The following is an 18,549-nucleotide window of genomic DNA, read 5'->3' as shown; positions in this document are numbered from 1 at the left end:
ACAACTATAGATAACTTGCACACCCATCCAGTAAACTATCTTGTACTTAGCCAGAGTGGGTTTTAGTTGTTTGTATCTTCACTGGGTTGTTGTGTGGGATAAACGTGCTACTTTTTGTAAAGGACTTACCAAAGTCTGACCCACAGAAGGGCTAAATGAATGGTCGCTATTATACGTGAAATAGGTTCTGAATGCTTATGAGAGGTGCAGTGCGGGCAGCCCTCAGGACATCCAATAGAGTCACAGTGAATGTCAGTCTGTGTGCCACTGAATCACAGTTCTCTCAAATTCAAAATGAGGACATTTCCTAAATTATGTGTAAGTGCTTTTCAAGCTCTGAGATCCCATGATCCTGCACAAAATTGGCCCAAAACTCAGCTTGGCACATCCTCTAGATGGCTCTAAACTCACGCCTCATTGGGTCTCAGCTGTGGACTAGCCCATGCCAATGCCTTTATGGTCTTTTATGCAGTGTTCTCTGAGTGCTTCATTTATCAGCACAGGAGCAGCAGTGAGATGTGTGCACCCTCAGAGCTGCTGCCTTTGCCATTTCTGGGGCACCATCTTTACTGTAGTTTATGTAACTGTTGCCTCCCAGGTAGCTTAAGCTTTTTGAAATATTTGCTCTAATATTATATGGAGGGGAGGCTGATTCTGTGTAGCATAAAGGATGAGGAGGAAGGTGCTAGTGATTGCCTTACCCTCTTCTCTGCTTTACTGAGCAATTCATCTCTGAACCCACACTTGCATCCCCCATTTAGCAATGCATTTGCCCAGCAAATAAGAGCCCCCACTTCCTAGAAGGCCGTTTAGACAATGTATTTCTTAAAGATGCTTCTTGGAGAGGCCTTCTTGCCATTCCGGGAAGCTTCTTACCGTATCCTTTCCAGTTCCACGTAATAAACTTCACGAAGAGATTTTGGTCAGTGAAGATCTCTGCACTTGAAGGTGGCCACAAGTGAATTAGCATGCATGTTGGGATACTGAGCTGAGAGTCGTTGCCCACTTCTGAGCTAGAAGATGACCTTCTGAAGGCCTAGGCAAGGAGGCAGAAGCCTGGCACAGATGAGCACCACGTCAGAGTTAATCAACAGATCATGCAAATGAGGCACCCATTTATAGCATTTATTTAAATTTTCATTTAAATTGCTGGTTAAATGGAATCATTTAAAATCCTGCAGTCAACACTTGAGTAAATTGGTTTTAAAACTATATATTACATTGCAGCACATTGCAGTTTATACACAGTTCCAAAATAATTGCTTGTTACTCTCAGAGTACAAAATATGTATCCAAATAGTTTAAAGTGGTTACATGAGAAATAATGTCTTCTTATTTATCTTTTTTGGGAGAAAAAGAATACAGTCCTTATGAATGTGAGGTCTGAACTTAGATCACCTGGCATTGAATTATGTCTCTGACACTTACAGTTCTCTTTGTCTCTCTGGCTTCAATCCTGTCTGTAAAATTGAGTTAATAAATATAATTATTATGAGAATTAGATGAAATGACATATATAAGATACCTAGCTCAGTACCTGATCCCTTGCAAGTACTGAATGTTAACTACTGTTTTCTAAATGCTAGTTTTGTTCCTTTTCTGCATACTACTACTGGAAAAGCTGCTAGAAAAGATAAAGTCACACAGGTGACTGGCATGGTATTTATTTTTGCCCATGGTCTCCTAGGTGCTTTTTACTAAGAAGTGATCTACCCACTGGCCACAAACATCCTGACTTGTATGTGAGTGGAACATTTCATAAGGTAGAAGAAATATAATATTTATTTTCTGATGGTAGTAGCTGGGTGACCTCTAAGTTTTGGAGAACACTAAAAATAGATAAGAAGCTCTGAAGGTCCAAAGAATATACTTATTAAACTATGTCTAGTGGGCTTTAACGTTCCTTGATTATAAATGTCTACAGAAGCCAAGTTATTCTGAGTATTAGTTACGGTTCTCTGGTTTTGCAGAACACGGAATGACTTGCTCACTAGAAGGGGGGGGCTTACTCGAAGGATTTGGGAGAACTCACAGAATTGGTGAGAAAGCTAAATAATGAGACCTTGGAAGAAACAGGAGCCAAGGCAATTCTGAAGACCTGGAATACTGGGTACTTGAAATACCCACGAAAGGGGTAAATCTAACTGACGGTGGTGCCAAGACTGCATTCTGCGGGGAAGAGTGATTCCAGCTGGGATGCTAGCCAGGTCAAAAATTGCCCAAGCTAACAAGCAAACTCAAAAGGAACATTCTCCCTACTCGGCCTTAACTCTCAGAACTCTCAGAACAGGAGGGTCACTGATAAGGCTACAAGTCAAATCTAATGTTTCAGAGATATTATAGGCAAGAAATTAGGTGAAGAGTCAGGGAAGGTACAGAGCCAAGAAGATGGCAGAGGGGAAAGGCCAGCAGGAATGGTGACTGTTGAGGGGAGGAGGCTAATGAAGAAGAGGGCAGTCACGGTGAGAGCGGCTCCCGGGAACACGTTACTGTTGAGCCAGACCAAAGCACATCATCTGTAGCCAAGTTCTGTAGCCTGGGGCTGAAATTTACTGCCTGCACATGCCGATCTAGAGTTCTCATAGAGCCTGGCTTCATCTAAGTCCTTGCAAACTGAAGTTGTATCCATCAGAGAAATTCATAAGGTAGAGAGGGGAATGGTGGGTGAGGTGGTCTTGAGAGCTGCCCATCAGCCTGACAAGACGACACTCTCCATACCAGCATGTAGATCTTGTCAAGTAGCCTTTACTCAAGTCACAGGAGTAGACGTCTCGGGAAATCCTACTCTCCTGAAAAATATCAGAATGTCACCCAGTTTCTGGCCCAGTGCCCTGTGATAGGTAAACATTTTGAAGTTAAATAAATAGAGTTTATGGTGAACTGTGCATGTATCGGCCATTGGTAGGGCAGTGACAGTGATATTGGAGAGGCAGTTTCAGAGACTCCATTCTAAGAAGCTTGCCGTCTCAGAGGATGGATGGTGTTAATGGACCTAGCTGTTATGTTAAAGGTCATGGCTTGGTGTTTCCACAGACTCTGAGTCATTTAACTGGCAGCCCAGGTGCTAACACAAGAGGATCTCACAAAATAAAGCTTGGGGTGATGGGAGCATGTCACCACCCAGAAATGTTCTGTGTTCCTACATGCTTTGCAAGAGAGGAGCTGATGTATGGATGCACAACATGACTTTTACCTATCTTATTCTGTCACCTTTTACCCAAAGATCATTTCAGAAGATAGACTTCCTGGAGTGCAGAAAAGCTGTAGTATCCAAGTACAGTTGTAAGGCTTCTTAGAAAAACTTGGGGTTCCTGGCTTCAACTTTGCAGTAACGGTATTATAGGGGAGAGATCAGATTAAGTATAAGCCTCATCCAGTCTTCCGTTGTGGCTCAGATGGTAAAGAATCAGCCCACAGTGTGGGAGACCTGGATTCGATCCCTGGGTTGGAAAGATCCCCTGGAGAAGGGAATAACTACCCACTCCAGTGTTCTTATCTGGAGGATTCCATGGACAGAGGAGCCTGGCGGGCTACAGCCCATGGGGTCGCAAAGAATTGGACATGACTGAACGACTAATTCTTCACTTTCCCATCCTGTCTGTTACGTATTTCATGTTCTCCCTCTCCCTGGCCTGGATTATTGCCATCATATTTCCCCAACTTGAGCTCTTGATTTGCTGTCTGAACCCGTCACTGGTACCCACTTCATCTTTCTCAGGTGCTTTTCTTATTTCATCAGAAATTCTCACCTGGCTCCCATTGCCATCAGGTGACATCCACAGTCCTCAGTCCTCAGTGGCATTCTTGCCACCTCTGAGCAGTCAGTCACTTCTGCCTTTTACAGACCCTGCCCCTTGGGTGAAGAGAACTTCTTGAGGTTTCCTGGACACACACACACACACACACACACACACACACACACACACTCACTCCTTTTTCTGCCTAGTTCAGGTTGTTTTTTTTGTCCTTAATGTCTTTTCCATGACGTTTGTTTCTACCCCATCATAACCAATTTCTACCAATCAGTCAAAAGTCCTGATATGCCATTCCCACTTTACCACACGTTGACCCAGCTGGCCCTTTTCTGGTGGTCCCCCATCTGCCTAGGGCCCTACCAGTTCCCTGGTGGCTCAGGTCCACAACTCAAGAGTCTTCAAAGATTCTTCTGTTGTCTTGACCCCCTGAATCCACATCATCAGCCAGTCCTCCTGGCTTTACTGCCGAAGTCTCCCAGGTTGCAGCGCTTCACTGCATCTTCTTTCTACATCTCCTCCCAGGTCAGAGCACCAGCCTTTACTGCCTGGACTGCACAGTGGCCTCCTGAGCAGCCTCCCTATTTCCACGTCTGCCCTGAGACAGGCCCCACTCTGCAGGGTGCCAGGGAAATCTGTCATAGATATAAACCAGAGCATGTTTAAAACCCTTAAGTGGTTTTCTGCTGCCCTTAGAATAAAACACCTTGCCAGATCTGCTCCCGAACCCGTCTTTCCGAAGCTCGCCCTATTCTCCCTTCCCCGTGTCCTCACACTTGGTCCACACCGATCTCTTTCTTTTCCTTTGAGAGAACAATTTATAGATTATTTACATCTTTTGCTTTTTTCTAAACTACTCTCTTTTCATGTCTTCTTACATCTGGAACTTTCTCCTCATTTGCATCTTAATTCAGATGTTTCTTCATAGGAAATACTTTCCCCTGATCAGATCTGAAATTCCTCCTTGTCTTTGTTCTATCAAGCCATTCAGGTAACTTCCTTTAAAGCATTTGTTAGGGTCTGCAGTTATTTAAATTGTTTGTTTGTTTGTTTTTATTAACTCTCTCTCCCATCCACCCCAAGTAAATTTGTGTCTTCTTGTGCATTGCTCAGCTTCCAGTGCCTCACACATTGTTCTGAACATAACAGGACCTAAATTAATATTTGCTGAATTATTGAATGGAGAACCATTCTAAATACCATCTAACCTAAAAGGACTTTCTGCTTCTCACAGTCAGAAGCCCTTCTCTGGAATTTCAGTGTGTGCTTTATCCGACCTCAGGTATCATACTTGACACCTTCTGGGTGGGATCCTAGGTATTCACAAATGTGTCTAAGCTTCCTTACTGGACTGTGTGGTTACTGTCTGTATGTCTGACTCCTCTCTGAGTCTCACACAGTGCCTACCCGTGTCTTGCACATACCTAGTATTCAATAAATATTTGGGGAAGTATAAATGAAAGAAGTATTAATTTACTGTGAATTTCAAGTAAAGTGAGTTTAACCCTCAAAATAAGACCAAAGGATTGCATTGTCTTATTGTCTTTTTATTTATTTATTTATTTTTTGCCTTTGGCTGCCATCTCTAGGGCTTCCCAGGTGGCTCAGTGGTAAAGAATCTGCCTGCCCATGCAGGAGACACGAATTCGATCCCTGGGTCAGGAAGATCCCGTAGAGAAAAAAATGGCAACCTACTCCAGTATTCTTGCCTGGAAAAATCCCATGGACAGAGGAGCCTGGCAGGCTATAGTCCATTGGGCTGCAAAAGAGTCAGACAGACTACGCGACTAAACCACAAACAAGAAAGCCCATCTCTAACTGACTAAAGTTGTGAGTATAGTTTTAGCACTTGCTCCTGTAACTTCATATTTTAGGGCTGTGCTGTGGACATCATTTGGTGTCTAAGTCAGGTCTCTGATCAAACCAATTACAGAGCTAGATTCAGACGCTTAGCTCCTGAACTTGTTGCTACTATCCACACCTTTGGAGCTTCTGTGGCCAGTGCCTTGTATTATTGTTATTTCTTAATATTTATTTATTTCCTATAGTTGTCTTCCTTGTAGGCTGCCCATAGCTACCCTCTCACTGGCATGCTGTATCTAAGACAGCACAAATGGCTTAAAATGGATGTGAAACTCTAAAGGAATGCAAAGAGTGGGTAAATCTGACAGTGCCAGGTACATCAACCAAGTTAGGGGTCCACTTTTTCAAGCTTAGAAGAAACACCTGACTTAGAAGACTCCAATACAGAGCACTGTCCCTTCAACTTCTTTACAGCTGTCTTTTTCTCCCTTTCCCCTGGATATTGTCTTTCAAGACTCTAACAACTTGAGAGCAGACTGCATTTTTTGCTTTCTGTATTCCCAGGCACCAGGCTGGGTGCTCATACCCGGGAGGCCCTTATTAATTTATTAATATCACCCTCTTTCCCCCGCTTTCTTCTCATGCCCGTCTTGGACTGGCCCACTAGGCTCTCCAGGTCCTGACCCTCTCGCTAGGGCCCCAGTGTCTCTGGCACAGCTTTTCTGAAGTGTTCCTTGGCCTCCCCAGCAGATGCCTGGTTTCACTTTTAGCTCATTGTTCCTCTTTCTACTCCTTGGAAGCAAGTACTTATTTTCCTAGAGCTAATTTTCTCTTAACAATGAAAGAGTCTCATATGGCAAGCTTGGTTCTTACTGGTTGATTTTCTGACAAAGATCTGACCTTTACCCGAACCAGGATGCAGTGTTGGCACCGGAAGAGAGTTCATTAGCTTGGCCTTAGTAATGGTCCCTACTCACTGTGTCCTATGCTCTGTTCCTGCCACTCGGCTCTACAGCTTGCAAGGCTGTCTTCCACCCTTCCAACGACCCAGTGTTTTCTCCATTGGCCAGATACGAAGGCTGGGTCACATAGATGTTAAGTAGCCTGGGTAACACCACAGTGGCACAATTAGAGTTGGGGCCAGCATCTCCTTGGTTTCAAAGCTTAAGCCTGGGGATCAACTCAGACACTAATGGAATTATACTGACCGGAGAATGGGAAATGCCAATCCACTGTATTTGGAGCTAGTGAGACCACACCTGGGCTATGCCTCCTTTTATTAGAAATAAACTCATTCAGATGAGCAACCATGGATTGTCAGATCCGTGGAAGAAGCTGGAGCAGTTTTAATTGGCAAAATAAGAGATTTAGATGAGAATCGATCAAAGTTTTCACGTTTGGTATATGTGCTGCCGAAGCTAGCACAAGGTCTTCATGTTTGGGCTAGAGCCCCACGGGAGAGAAGTTAGAGTTGCTTTGTCTACTCCTCTCCTGTAGAAGCCTGCAGAGATGACACAGGGCAGATTCAGAGTCCCTGTGGCAGAAGCTTTGTGACCCCTCCTACTGTTTGTCATGGAGTTGTTACTTTAAGAAATGAAGAGGTTTTAAAATTATTATTAATTACTGCAGAATTTTAGAGAGAAGACAAGTCGTCGAATTCAGAAGTCTTCTCTGACCCCTCAGCTTCTCCTGTAACCCTAAGCCGTAACCCTAAATGTCTACATTGTTTGCATTCAACATGTCTACATTGTTTGCATTCAACATGTTATTGATGTCCTTCTCAGGACATGTGACACTCATTATCAATATTGCATTATTCAAACTCTGAGACTCTCAGTTACAGAGGACAGAAAGTGAGTCTAATTCATCTTGCTGTCATTATTAACTCCTTAACACTGCCTTACAAACTGTAGACGTCCATAGCACAGTATCTTGCTGCTCCTTCATAAAGCTTCAGTGTATTATTCACCCCAGTTTCACTGCTTAACCAGCTCTGTGACCCTGGGCAAGCCAATTAAACTCTCTGTGTCTCAACTTCCTCAACTATAGAACTGAATAACCAGCTGGAAATTTTGTGACAATTAAATTTTTTAACTCTGTAAAATTTTGAGAGCAGAGTCTACCCCACAAGTCTTGTACTGTTGTAAATTTTCAGCACCTAACTCCCCAAAGAGACTTTGAGATCCTTAAGGAGATGATCCAGTTCCTGTCTTTAGCCTCTAGCCTGCTGTGTGGCACTTGGGAGGTGAGTAATCCATGTTTGTTGAAATGAATACATAATCATTAAATGATAAGAGAGAAGCCAAGCAGCCAAAGATGTTAGATTCTGGAAGCATCTGAGAGGTCCACAAGAACTGTGGTCCCAAACCCACCTGCATGTTAGTATAAGTGTAAGTGTTAGTGTAAGTGAGAGAGCAGCCGGCCCAGCACTTTTCCTGCCTTGTCTCCTGTTTTATTGATGAGGGAAAGTGAAGCACAGAGAGAAAGTGTTATTCCAGGATCAGAGAACCTGAGAGACTCAAACTCAGCTCTCCTGTTTCCTCAGCCATGGGGCTGGGGAAGGGGCTTGGGGGCTATGTGAGAGGGTTAGATAAGATGACCTCTAAGATAATGATGCTGCCAGCCAACAGCGCAGAGTTGTTGAGTGCTTGCGAACACCAACAACCAAACTGTTTCCTGGGACGTCCAGAAAATTGAGACATGGATCCCTTCTGTCGTTGTTTCCACCCTGGTACAAGAAATAAAGTCAGTTCAGTTCAGTCGCTCAGTCGTGTTCGACTCTTTGCGACCCCATGAATTGCAGCACTCCAGGCCTCCCTGTCCATCACCAGCTCCTGGAGTTTACTCAAACTCATGCCCGTCGAGTCAGTGACGCCATCCAGCCATCTCACATCCTCTGTCGTCCCCTTCTCCTCCTGCCCCCAATCCCTCCCAGCATCAGAGTCTTTTCTAGTGAGTCAACTCTGGCCAAAGTGGCCAAAGTACTGGAGTTTCAGCTTCAGCATCAGTCCTTCCAATGAACACCCAGGACTGATCTCCTTTAGGATGGACTGGTTGGATCTCCTTGCAGTTCAAGGGACTCTCAAGAGTCTTCTCTAACACCACAGTTCAAAAGCATCAATTTTTCGGCGCTCAGCTTTCTTCACAGTCCAACTCTCACATCCATACATGACCACTGGAAAAACTGTAGCCTTGACCAGATGGACCTTTGTTGGCAAAGTAATGTCTCTGCTTTTTAATATGCTGTCTAGGTTGGTCATAACTTTCCTCCCAAGGAGTAAGTGTCTTTTAATTTCATGGCAGCAGTCACCATCTGCAGTGATTTTGGAGCCCCCAAAAATAAAGCCTGACACTGTTTCCACTGTCTCCCCATCTATTTCCCATGAGGTGGTGGGATGCCATGATCTTAGTTTTCTGAATGTTAAGCTTTAAGCCAACTTTTACAAGAAATAAAACCTCTACACAAATAGCCGCTTTCCTGCAAAGTGGAAAGTGACAAGGCAGGAAGTCTGGACAGCTGCCCACTCAGGGCGGACAGAGGTGCTTGACCGTGGTTGGAAGTTCAGCTCTCTTCATGGGGCAACCCCCTCCCACTGAGGCTCCTTCCTCCAACTGTTCCAGAAGATAACTCCCAGTCACTTTAGAGTTCGCTACCCTGTCGTCTAATCACTCTGAGATCTCCCTTTCCCCTGTCATAGCTTACTGTCACATGTAATTACTCCTGTTTATTTATGTATTTAATAAATAGTCTTGATTGCCTGCTGCTGTTACCTAACACTTCCTGAGTTAGCTAATATTTCTCATATTTACTGATAGCCCACTATTTGCCAGGTATTGCTTTAGGTCTTCATCTGTATTAATTCATTTAATCCTATGAAACTCTGAAAGAGTATTTGAAGCTGAATTTATCATTTGGGCTTCCCTGGTGGCTCAGATGGTAAAGAATCTGCAGGAGACCCAAGTTTGACCCCTGGGTTGGGAAGATCCCCTGGAGAAGGGAATGGCAACCCACTCCAGTATTCTTGCCAGGAGAACTCCGTGAGTCCTCCACCAGAGGAGCCTGGTGGGCTATAGTCCATGGGGTCATAAAGAGTTGGACACGACCGAGTGACTAACACTTTCACTTTATGATTTGTTCAGCAAGGAAGAACGGTGCATCTTTTCAAACAAAACAGAAGATGAGCTAATTATATAGATAGGGGTTTGGAAAGTATGCAGTTGAGGAATTGGTGGAAATAAAGAAGTCAGAATGTTTTGGGATTGACTGGTTTCCACGTTTGGCAGTGTGGTTCCTGGAGTGAGATATTTCATGGACTGACCTTCAGACATCAAAAGACTACAAAACAGAGAAGGAGGGAGAAGAGAAAGAAAGTGGCCTTGGTGAAGAGAACCCACGACGAGGAGAGTGGGAGCCTCTCACGCGTGGTTTCCCTTGGTGACCCAGACTGCAAACTCAGTTTTGCCTCATCGACCCTGTTTCCCGGGTCCTTCTTTCAGCCCCTGCTGGTCCTTTCTAGTCCGTGAATTGAGTTCTGTGTCTGCCCTGCTCCTACCAAAGGCATTTCCTGCTTGGTTAGGGCTGGCAACCTGTGATAGCGTCTCAGAGGAGGGGACATGGTCGCTGGCTGGTTGAAGGAGCCGGGGTCCCAGACTTTTATCTAGTAACCAAGAAATGTTTATGGAACTCTTCCAAACTGAGAGGCACTTTCGGCTGCCCTGAACCAGACAGCCGCAGATAGGAACTGGATCATTCCTGCAGAGTGTAATCTCTGTTGCAAAGACAGTATTTAAACAAGTAAATAAGTAAATATTGTACATACACTCCAGTGTTACCACTCTGGAGTCAAATAAAGCCGAGGAAAATGTGGGCGAGAGGAGTGGGTGCAGTGTGAAAGGAGGTCACCGGGGACGCCTCGCTGAGAAACGGGTGCTTAAGGAGAGAGTCACAGAAGAGTGAAGAGGCCACAGTGAGTAGGACGTGGTGAGACTGGAGGGCAGCAATTAGAGAAGTGGTTTGATGCCCAAGAGATAATGGGGGAAGGAGCTCATTTAAAGCCTTCGACGTCATTATCAGGACTTTGCCTTTCAATTTGACAAGGGGTCACTGAATGGTTTGAACAGAAGAGTCGTGATGTGATCTGACTTAGCTTTTTGAAGAAACGCGGGAGCTGCCTTGCTGAGAATTGCCTTCACAGTACATGGGGCAGGGTGGCAGCTGGAGGGCTCAATGGGAAGTGAAGCCAGGCATTTGATGGTGATAAGGGAGGGGGTGCTGAAGAGCAGACAGATTCTGGGTGTGTTCTTCCTGGAACATTCTTCTCATAGAAGGCTCGAGTACTTACTGCTGTCAGCTCTAGCAGACAGAGTCCTGATGTGCCTCCCCAGAAGAGCACAGTTTGACTGTCCAGCCTCCAGAGAGTCTTCTCCAGTCTGGGCCAATGTGATGGTGTGGCAGGGGGGGGAGGAGAGGCATGCGATCACATCTTGTTGTAGCATTAAAACATCAACAGAAGATGCATAACCTATACCCAAACCTTCATCGTCTTTAACTAGGGTTTTCTCCTATAGAATTGTTCAAAATCTATACAGACATTATAGATTTCTATAATTGATGGCTCTGGAGCAAGAGACAATTTTAATTTCAATTTCTCTGCTAATTTGGTTGCAAGTGGGTGTTTGACATTGTGTGATTGTGTGAGAGAAACAGAGAGAGAGAGAAGGAGAGAGACTCTTAGAGGCCTACAGAGTGGCTGCTATTCCCTGGGCAATAGAAACCTGAAATCCCACTAATGAGGTTAGAAAAAATCAAACCTTTTCTGTGTGCTTAATAATAGCACTGCCTACTGACATAGCCAGGGTTCCCTGAATAATTGCCCTCTTTTCCAACTTTTTTTAGGACCTAAAATTTGGGGGGGAGGAAAGTGTCTTGAGTGGTAAGCACTTACATCCAACAGCTCATTTCCAGGGCTCCACCATTTGACCCTAGACCATGTTAGACACATCTTTCCAAGGGGAAGACAAGTTAAAGCTAAGGATGAAGCTGAGATCCGTCGTGAGAGCTCTGAATGATTTACCCCTCAGTCTGAGGATAAAAGATGGATCGTTTGCTACAGATTGTATCATTCTGGCATTGGAGAATCTTCCCGCGATGTTCTTATCTGCCTGTGGACACCATTTCAGTTTGCCGGTCATAGAATTAAAGACTGTAATAAATGTAAATACTGTTAGAACCCTCAGTAGGTGTGAAAATATTTGAAATACATACAGACCCATCAGTGTGTTTAAGGGAGGTACTGTGCTTGGCAAGGCGCTGAAAAATACTTAAAAATTGTTTGTGTAACTTTTCACAAGTTATTGAATATCTGTAACAAGGAGGAAAGAGATACTGATTAGAAAGAGAGCATACGATCAAGTTAGAGCTTGAGGCAGATATTGGTTGAATATCTGGATTAAGTTGCCAGAATTAATTTGGAGGAGAGCTATTTTGGGTAGGCAGTAACCTTTATTCTCAGATATAGATTTCCACATTGACTTTTAACCTTTAGTCCCGGACCCGCAGCTGTCCAGTCCTGAAAGTGTTCTGTTCCATCCTCCTGCCTAAATTGCAAGTTTGAGAAGTTGCAAAGTGTGAGATACGGTTTACAGGAACCTTCACGCTGCTCTGTTTTCCTCCTCCTCCCAATAGGAAATGGCCAAGTATATTTAACGAGGGGCTTTCAGAGACACAGCAAGGGGGGCATTTAATCACAGGCTTAAGATGTAAAATGAGAAGAAGAGACATGTTGACATTTCTTCTTCTTCTCTGGGAATGACTTATGAAAAGGAAACATACAGTCATCCTTAAATTACAAGAGAGTGTGTGCTCATGAAGCAGACATGGGCTTGTGGTTACAAAGATCATTTTTGCACATGTCTGAAAGATGTTTGTATGAGTGAATAAAATGGGTTGAATTTACATTGCTTGAACTCCTGCATGCTCCCTGATACTAAACAAAAGATGCTGCAGAATGGAAAATGGAACTTTCTTTGTTCAACTCTGTCGTATCCTTGGGCACCATAAGAAGCTATTAGCGTTAAGTGCCTCAGATGTATCAAATGAAGGGATGCCCTTTGAAGGTGGGATCGTGAACCATTTCCTCCATGCTTTGCTTTGTGCTGGAATAAGATTCTCTCTAAAACATGGTTTGATTGTGTGCTTCCAGGAGATATCGGTCCACAAGAGATGGTTCCGAGCAGGAAGAACGTGGTTCTTGTGGATGGAGTCATACTGAACGGCCCCACAATAGATGCAAAAGCAGGAGAAAAATTTGTGGAAGATGCCTGTAGACTAATAATGGAGGAGGTGGTTTTGAAGGCTACAGACATCAATGAGAAGGTAAATGTAAAAGCCTATGAGAGACCGCGAGAATGGGTCTGCTAGGTTTTATCCACCCCTGGATGGCTAGATGTAAGGGGAACAGGAATCATGCTTTCATTTCCTGTGTACATCCTGTGTCAAGGGGATGCCCAGATACCAAAGTTGGTACCCTCTCTCCCACCCTACCTCAGCTTCCAGACCCCCATCCAGTTTCTGCTTTCCTGGAAAGCAGCCAGCAAGCGTGGGGAGATTGGCTGAGACCCAGAGTGTAACCAGGTAAGGTTGTGAAGCACAGGAGGAGCCTTTCTGTCCCAGATGACGATACAAATTGTAAATCAAACGATGATTTGATTTCTATAGTCTCCAGCATACACCCTGCTTTCCATTGTCTGGTGCATATTCCTTATGTTACTAGTGAAATCAAGCAGACAGTAGAAAAAGTGTGAAAAGTTTTAAAATTTATCTGAGGGTCTTTACTAGCAGTTTATCTGAGCTTAGACTGGAAATCTTAGTTGTTAAGTTTGACTTTTCTGACTGGTATCAGTGACCAGTTCTAACTTTTGAATTCAGACACAAAACGATATTGGAATCACCACTAACGACATCTGTTCTTAATAGTAATTACTAAGTGCCAGTTGATATTCTAAGAACTACTCCATATGTGTTTGTGTATTTAACCCATGTGTTTGTGTGTTGAATCTGTAAAGATCCCTAAGATGCCAGTACTATTGATCAACTCCATTTTAGAGACGAGGGGCAAAGTGAGCCTCAAGATGTCAAGGGTGTTGCCCCAAAGCACATGCCCTCGGGTCTCGGAGCCGGCGCTGGAATCCAGGCTGGTTGCAGAGTCTGTGCTTTTAATGGCTCCTGCTGTGTCTCTCAGTCTCACAATTAATAGCTATCACACTGATCACCTTTCATATTTCAAATCACTGAAGGTGTTTCCTAATTTTGTGCTTATAATTGCGTTTTCTCCCCTATCTTAGCTGTACCTGGGGAACGTTTTAGACCTGCTTTACTTTGGAGTACACTACTCCCCTGGAAATTTTTTATATTGGCCTTTATTCAGTCATTAAATATTAACTGAGTTTAGCTAAGGATAAAGTGTTATATTCAGCCCTGGGGGATATAAAGTAAAGTAAGATAAAGGCTCAGCTTTGAACAGAATTGGGATGGAAAACAGGGGGTCCCAAGAAGAATGTGATACATGCCATGTGGTTTGGGTAGATCTCACTAAGAAGTGGACACCTTGGACTTTGATGCAGAATCTGAGAATGCAATAGGTGTTTGTTGTTGTTGTTGCTTTTTATTTGGCTGCATCTGGTCTTATCTGCAGCATGAGGGATCTAGTTCCCTGACCAGGGACTGAGCGCAAGCTCCTATTTTGCGAGCACGGAGTCTTAGCCACTGGACCGCCCGGGAAGTTCCTGGAGTGAGATTTTGATGGGTAGAGAGAAGTGGGCCCAGGTGTGTTGCTGAAAGTGGAAGGTGAATGAGGGGGAGAGAGTTATAATAGGGCAAGGTATTTATTACACCAAGGGGGCCCTTCATGTGAAAAGAAGGGCTCATACAGGGCAGTGATGGAAGACAGGATGAGAAGGGTCGGCTTAAAATCCTAAGTTGTCGACTCAGCAGCTCCAAGCCCATTGCAGTATGTTAGTCATGCTGTGGATATGCATCCACGTGAAGCTGGGTTGTTATGTTGGAGTTGGGAAAGGGAGGTGAGGTTTTTATGCTGCTGACTTAGCCGACTTGGTTAGCGATCCCACACGTCCCCTGTCAAAGGTGGCCTGAGGATAGGATGGGTCCCCATGCTTAGTGATGGGCTTCCCCCGTGGTGATGCTAGTAAAGAGCCTGCCTGCCAATGCAGGAGATATAAGAGACTCGAGTTCAGTCCCTGAGGCAGGAAGATTCCCTCGAGGAGGGCACGGCTACCCTCTCCAGTATTCTTGCCTGGAGAATCCCAAGGACAGAGGAGCCTGGCGGGCTACAGTCCAGGGGTCACAAAGAGTCAGACACGACTGAAGCGACTTAGCACACGCACAGCACAGCCATGCTCAGTGACATGACTACCTCTGGTCCCCTCTTTTGTAGACACTCTTCTTCAGCCCCTTCTTTTCAATTGAACTGTAGCTTACTTTCAGTCAAATTTACTGCCTTTGCTGTGCAGTTCTATGAGCTTTGACAAATTGTGTGACCACCAACAGAATTAAAACACAGAACGGTTCCATCACCCCACATTTCCCTGTGCCCCTCCGTTGTCAGCTTCTCCCTTCACCCCTGGCCCCTGGCGATCTGATTTGCATTTGTGGGGTTTTGCTGTCCTTGCAGTTTTTTCATCAACATTACATGAATTCATAGTCCTTCCTTTCCACGGTCACAGCCTGTTTGGTTGACTTCTGCGCATCATGGTTCTAAGCTCAGAGTTTAATTTCATACCTCTCGCATGATTTGGTGTTTCTCCCTGCTTTCCCCAGCCGCCCCAATCCTGGTCTCCCCCAGCCGGAGAGTCCCCTGTCTCTCTCCTCCCCTCCACAGGGAAACTTTTTAAGGATCATCGACACGGCCCCCTCCCTCCACGTCCTCACCTCCCACGTCCTTGCTGCATGCAATCTGGCCTCCACGCCCACCGCCCTCGGTCAGACGCTCTTGCCAAGCACAGCTCCCTGTTGATCCAGCCCAGGAGCTCTTCCCGGGCTCCGTCTGCTTTGGCTTCTCTGCAGGACCGGACGGTGGTGCCCGTCCCCTCCCTCGAGCGTCCCTCTCCCTTTGTGGAGTAGCTCTGGCCCTTCGGGGTTGCCCCCTGCCTCACCTCCCAAGCGAGCTCCTCTCCCGTCACACTTTGCTCACATGCTGGCGCTGCCCATGTGAGACCCGCACCTTCTGCCCTTGCTGCACCCGCACCTTCTGTTCCCTCTGAGCTGTATCCCCAGGTCGCATCATAATAGATACTTGCAGCTCTGTTTCTGATCTTCTGCAAGAGCTTCAGACCAACTGTTACACCCGCTTTGGATGTCCTGAAGGGGCCTTAGACTAATGACCCAAACTCATCATCCAGCCCCACCCAACCCCACCCACCATGAAACCAGCTAGAAAGCTGGAAAGCTCAAGATGGCCTTTGGCTGGTCCTTGCCCTCATCCTTCCTGTGTTGCTGCTTTCCGGGTTCTATTGATGGCGCATGGTCAATATCTCCACATATGCTTCATTCCTGAAGCAGCCAGCCTCATCCAGATCACTACCTTCTCTTGCCTGCTGTATTAGAGTAACCTCTTACTTCCAATTTTACTTGGAATCTTCATATAGCAACCAAAGCCATTGTCTAAAACACTAATATGATCACATGTAATTCCCTTGTCCAAAGCATATCAGTGTTTTTTTAGAGCCAAACTATAGCATGTCACATGAAGCCCATCACCATCTGAGCCTTGTTTTATCTCTTCATTCATTCATTCAACATGTTGTTGATAACCTCTTGTGTCGCAGGCTCTGTTGGTTCCTTGGGAGCGGTTAGAAAACTGAGCGACACCTCTGCTCTCATGATGATTGTGTAGAATGTCACAATGAATTACACAGCGCATCGGAAGGTGACAGGGGCTGTGGAGAAAGGAAGAGAATAAACATTTGGGGGGAGCTTCTGGAGGTAGAGTGACACACAGCTTGTGGTTTTAAATAAAGAGTCAGGATTGCTGGCTTGCCAGAGGGACGTCCGAGAAGAGTTCTGAATGAAGTGAGGAAGTTAGCTGTGAGGAGATTTGGGTGGTGGCTGCATTCTGGGCCGAGGGCAGAGAGCCTACCATGGGAGTGCGTCTGGTACGTATAAGGAGCAGGAAGGAGGCCGGGGTGTGGGGTGGGGGGCGCGTTAGTTGGGAGAAGTCAGTGCCACCAGGGAAACAATTGTACAGGATCAGTGTAGGTCACTGTAAGGACTAGGGCTTTTACTCCGAAGGAAATGAGGAGCCATCAGAAGTATTTGAGCAGAGGGATGCCTGTGGCTGAGACAGAAGGGGAGCATTCTGGATGCTGACTGCCGGGTTGAGAGCAGATTTTGTGGGGCCGGGGGCCAGGACAGAGACAAGTGGGGGAGCTATGCCAGAATCCCAGCTCCACTTTTCCCAACATCCCCCAAGCTCTGAGTTCAAGCCACATCCAACGGACTTCTCCCTTCAGATGGGCCATGGGTGCCCTTGTATCTCAGCCCCTGCTTGTCCTGTTCTTCCTCCTAGAAGGCCCCTTGCATGACCCCATCCTTTATAATCTTTGCTTGGTTCTTTAGTTGTTGTTCAGTCACCAAATCATGTCCGACTCTTTGTGACCCCACGGGCTGCAGCACGCCAGGCCTCCCTGTCCCTCACTATCTTCTGGAGTCTGCCCAAGTTCATGTCCATTGAATTGGCGATGCCATCCAACCATCTCATCCTTTGTCGCCTTCTTCTCCTTCTGCCTTCAGTCTTTTGCAGTCTTATTTTATCCCACTTGGATGTCAGTTCTTTCAGGACTTCTTCCAAGATTGAAGACAGAGCCCCTACTTTGTTCCAACAGCATCTGCTTTACCAGATGTCAGAGCTCTGGTCCCAGGGAACTGGGGTTGCCCGTTTACATCTCTCTCTCTTCCACTTGTCTGGAAGCTTCACGAGGGTGGGGTCCGTGTTTCCTACATCCCCTCCACACCTGGCTCCATTGGGTGCCCCATTAACCGTGCTGTTGCCGAATCCCCAGGTCTGTGAGTGGCGGCCCCCTGAAGAGCTGAAGCGGCTTCTCGACCTGGAGCTGAGGGACACGGGAGAGCCGCACCACCGGCTGCTGGAGCGCTGCCGGGACGTCATACGCTACAGCGTCAAGACCAGTAAGAGCGTCCCCCTCCCTTCATCTGTGCTGCTGACAGTCCTTGCATTTTCTTTAGCGTGTGTTTATCCCACAGTCAGGGGCTTCCCCGGTGGCTCAGCAGTAAAGAATCTGCCTGCAGTGCAGGAGACACAAGAGATGTGGGCTCGATCCCTGGGTTGGGAAGATCCCCTGGAGAAAGGCATGGCAACCCACTCCAGTGTTCTTGCCTGGAGAATCCCATGGACAGAGGAGCCTGGCGGGCTACAGTCCGTGGGGTAGCAAAGAATCGGACATGACAGAAGCGACTTAGCATACACAGACCTCAGAGTAAAGCTGACTGTGAAATTATTTATGGGATGAGAAACCTGGATGAAAAATAGTTGTTCTGAGGTTTTGACAATAGTTCCTCTAATCCCTAGTACAGATTTGTTGTCAGGGCCAAAGATAGGTTGATAGAAAAACTGATGGTGTTAAGCAGTCTTATATAAATACTATCTGCTCCTCAGCAATCCCCATCCTCCATTTATAACCAACACCAGAAATTATGGCTGTTACTTATCATTTCTTATGTTGGTGCCAGCTGACAAATGGTAGTTTGATTATAGAATTGGTGGAGATTTTAAATCTTGACCTCCCAGAATATCACCCCTCAACATGTTCCAGAGACTGTGTTCCTATAAACAGGGATAGATTTATTTGAAGAGTATTCTTAGGGTTGGCAAGAACCAAGTTATTTTATCCCATCTACCAGGATCAAGAGATAAAAACCTTTCAGAAGGTACAGTAACGCTTATCTTTTGTAAATGCAGCA

General features: G+C 45.7%; 1 protein-coding gene across 3 annotated transcripts in view; it reads left to right on the top strand.

Moving 5' to 3' along the window:
* The window catches only part of GADL1 (glutamate decarboxylase like 1), a 230,813-nt gene that overhangs the window by 22,372 nt on the left and 189,892 nt on the right, over positions 1-18,549 (top strand). For all 3 annotated transcript variants that reach the window (XM_065932922.1, XM_065932921.1, XM_065932920.1), the window contains exons 2-3: positions 12,758-12,930; positions 17,631-17,757. In XM_065932922.1, the coding sequence (XP_065788994.1) occupies positions 12,758-12,930; positions 17,631-17,757 (300 nt within the window). The remainder of the gene's footprint in view (positions 1-12,757; positions 12,931-17,630; positions 17,758-18,549) is intronic.

The sequence above is a fragment of the Muntiacus reevesi genome, chromosome 4 (genome assembly GCF_963930625.1).
Source record: "Muntiacus reevesi chromosome 4, mMunRee1.1, whole genome shotgun sequence".
In the NCBI taxonomy this organism is placed as follows: Eukaryota; Metazoa; Chordata; class Mammalia; order Artiodactyla; family Cervidae; genus Muntiacus; species Muntiacus reevesi.
Note: the sequence above shows the minus strand (reverse complement) of the source record. Positions and strands in the feature narration are given on the sequence as shown.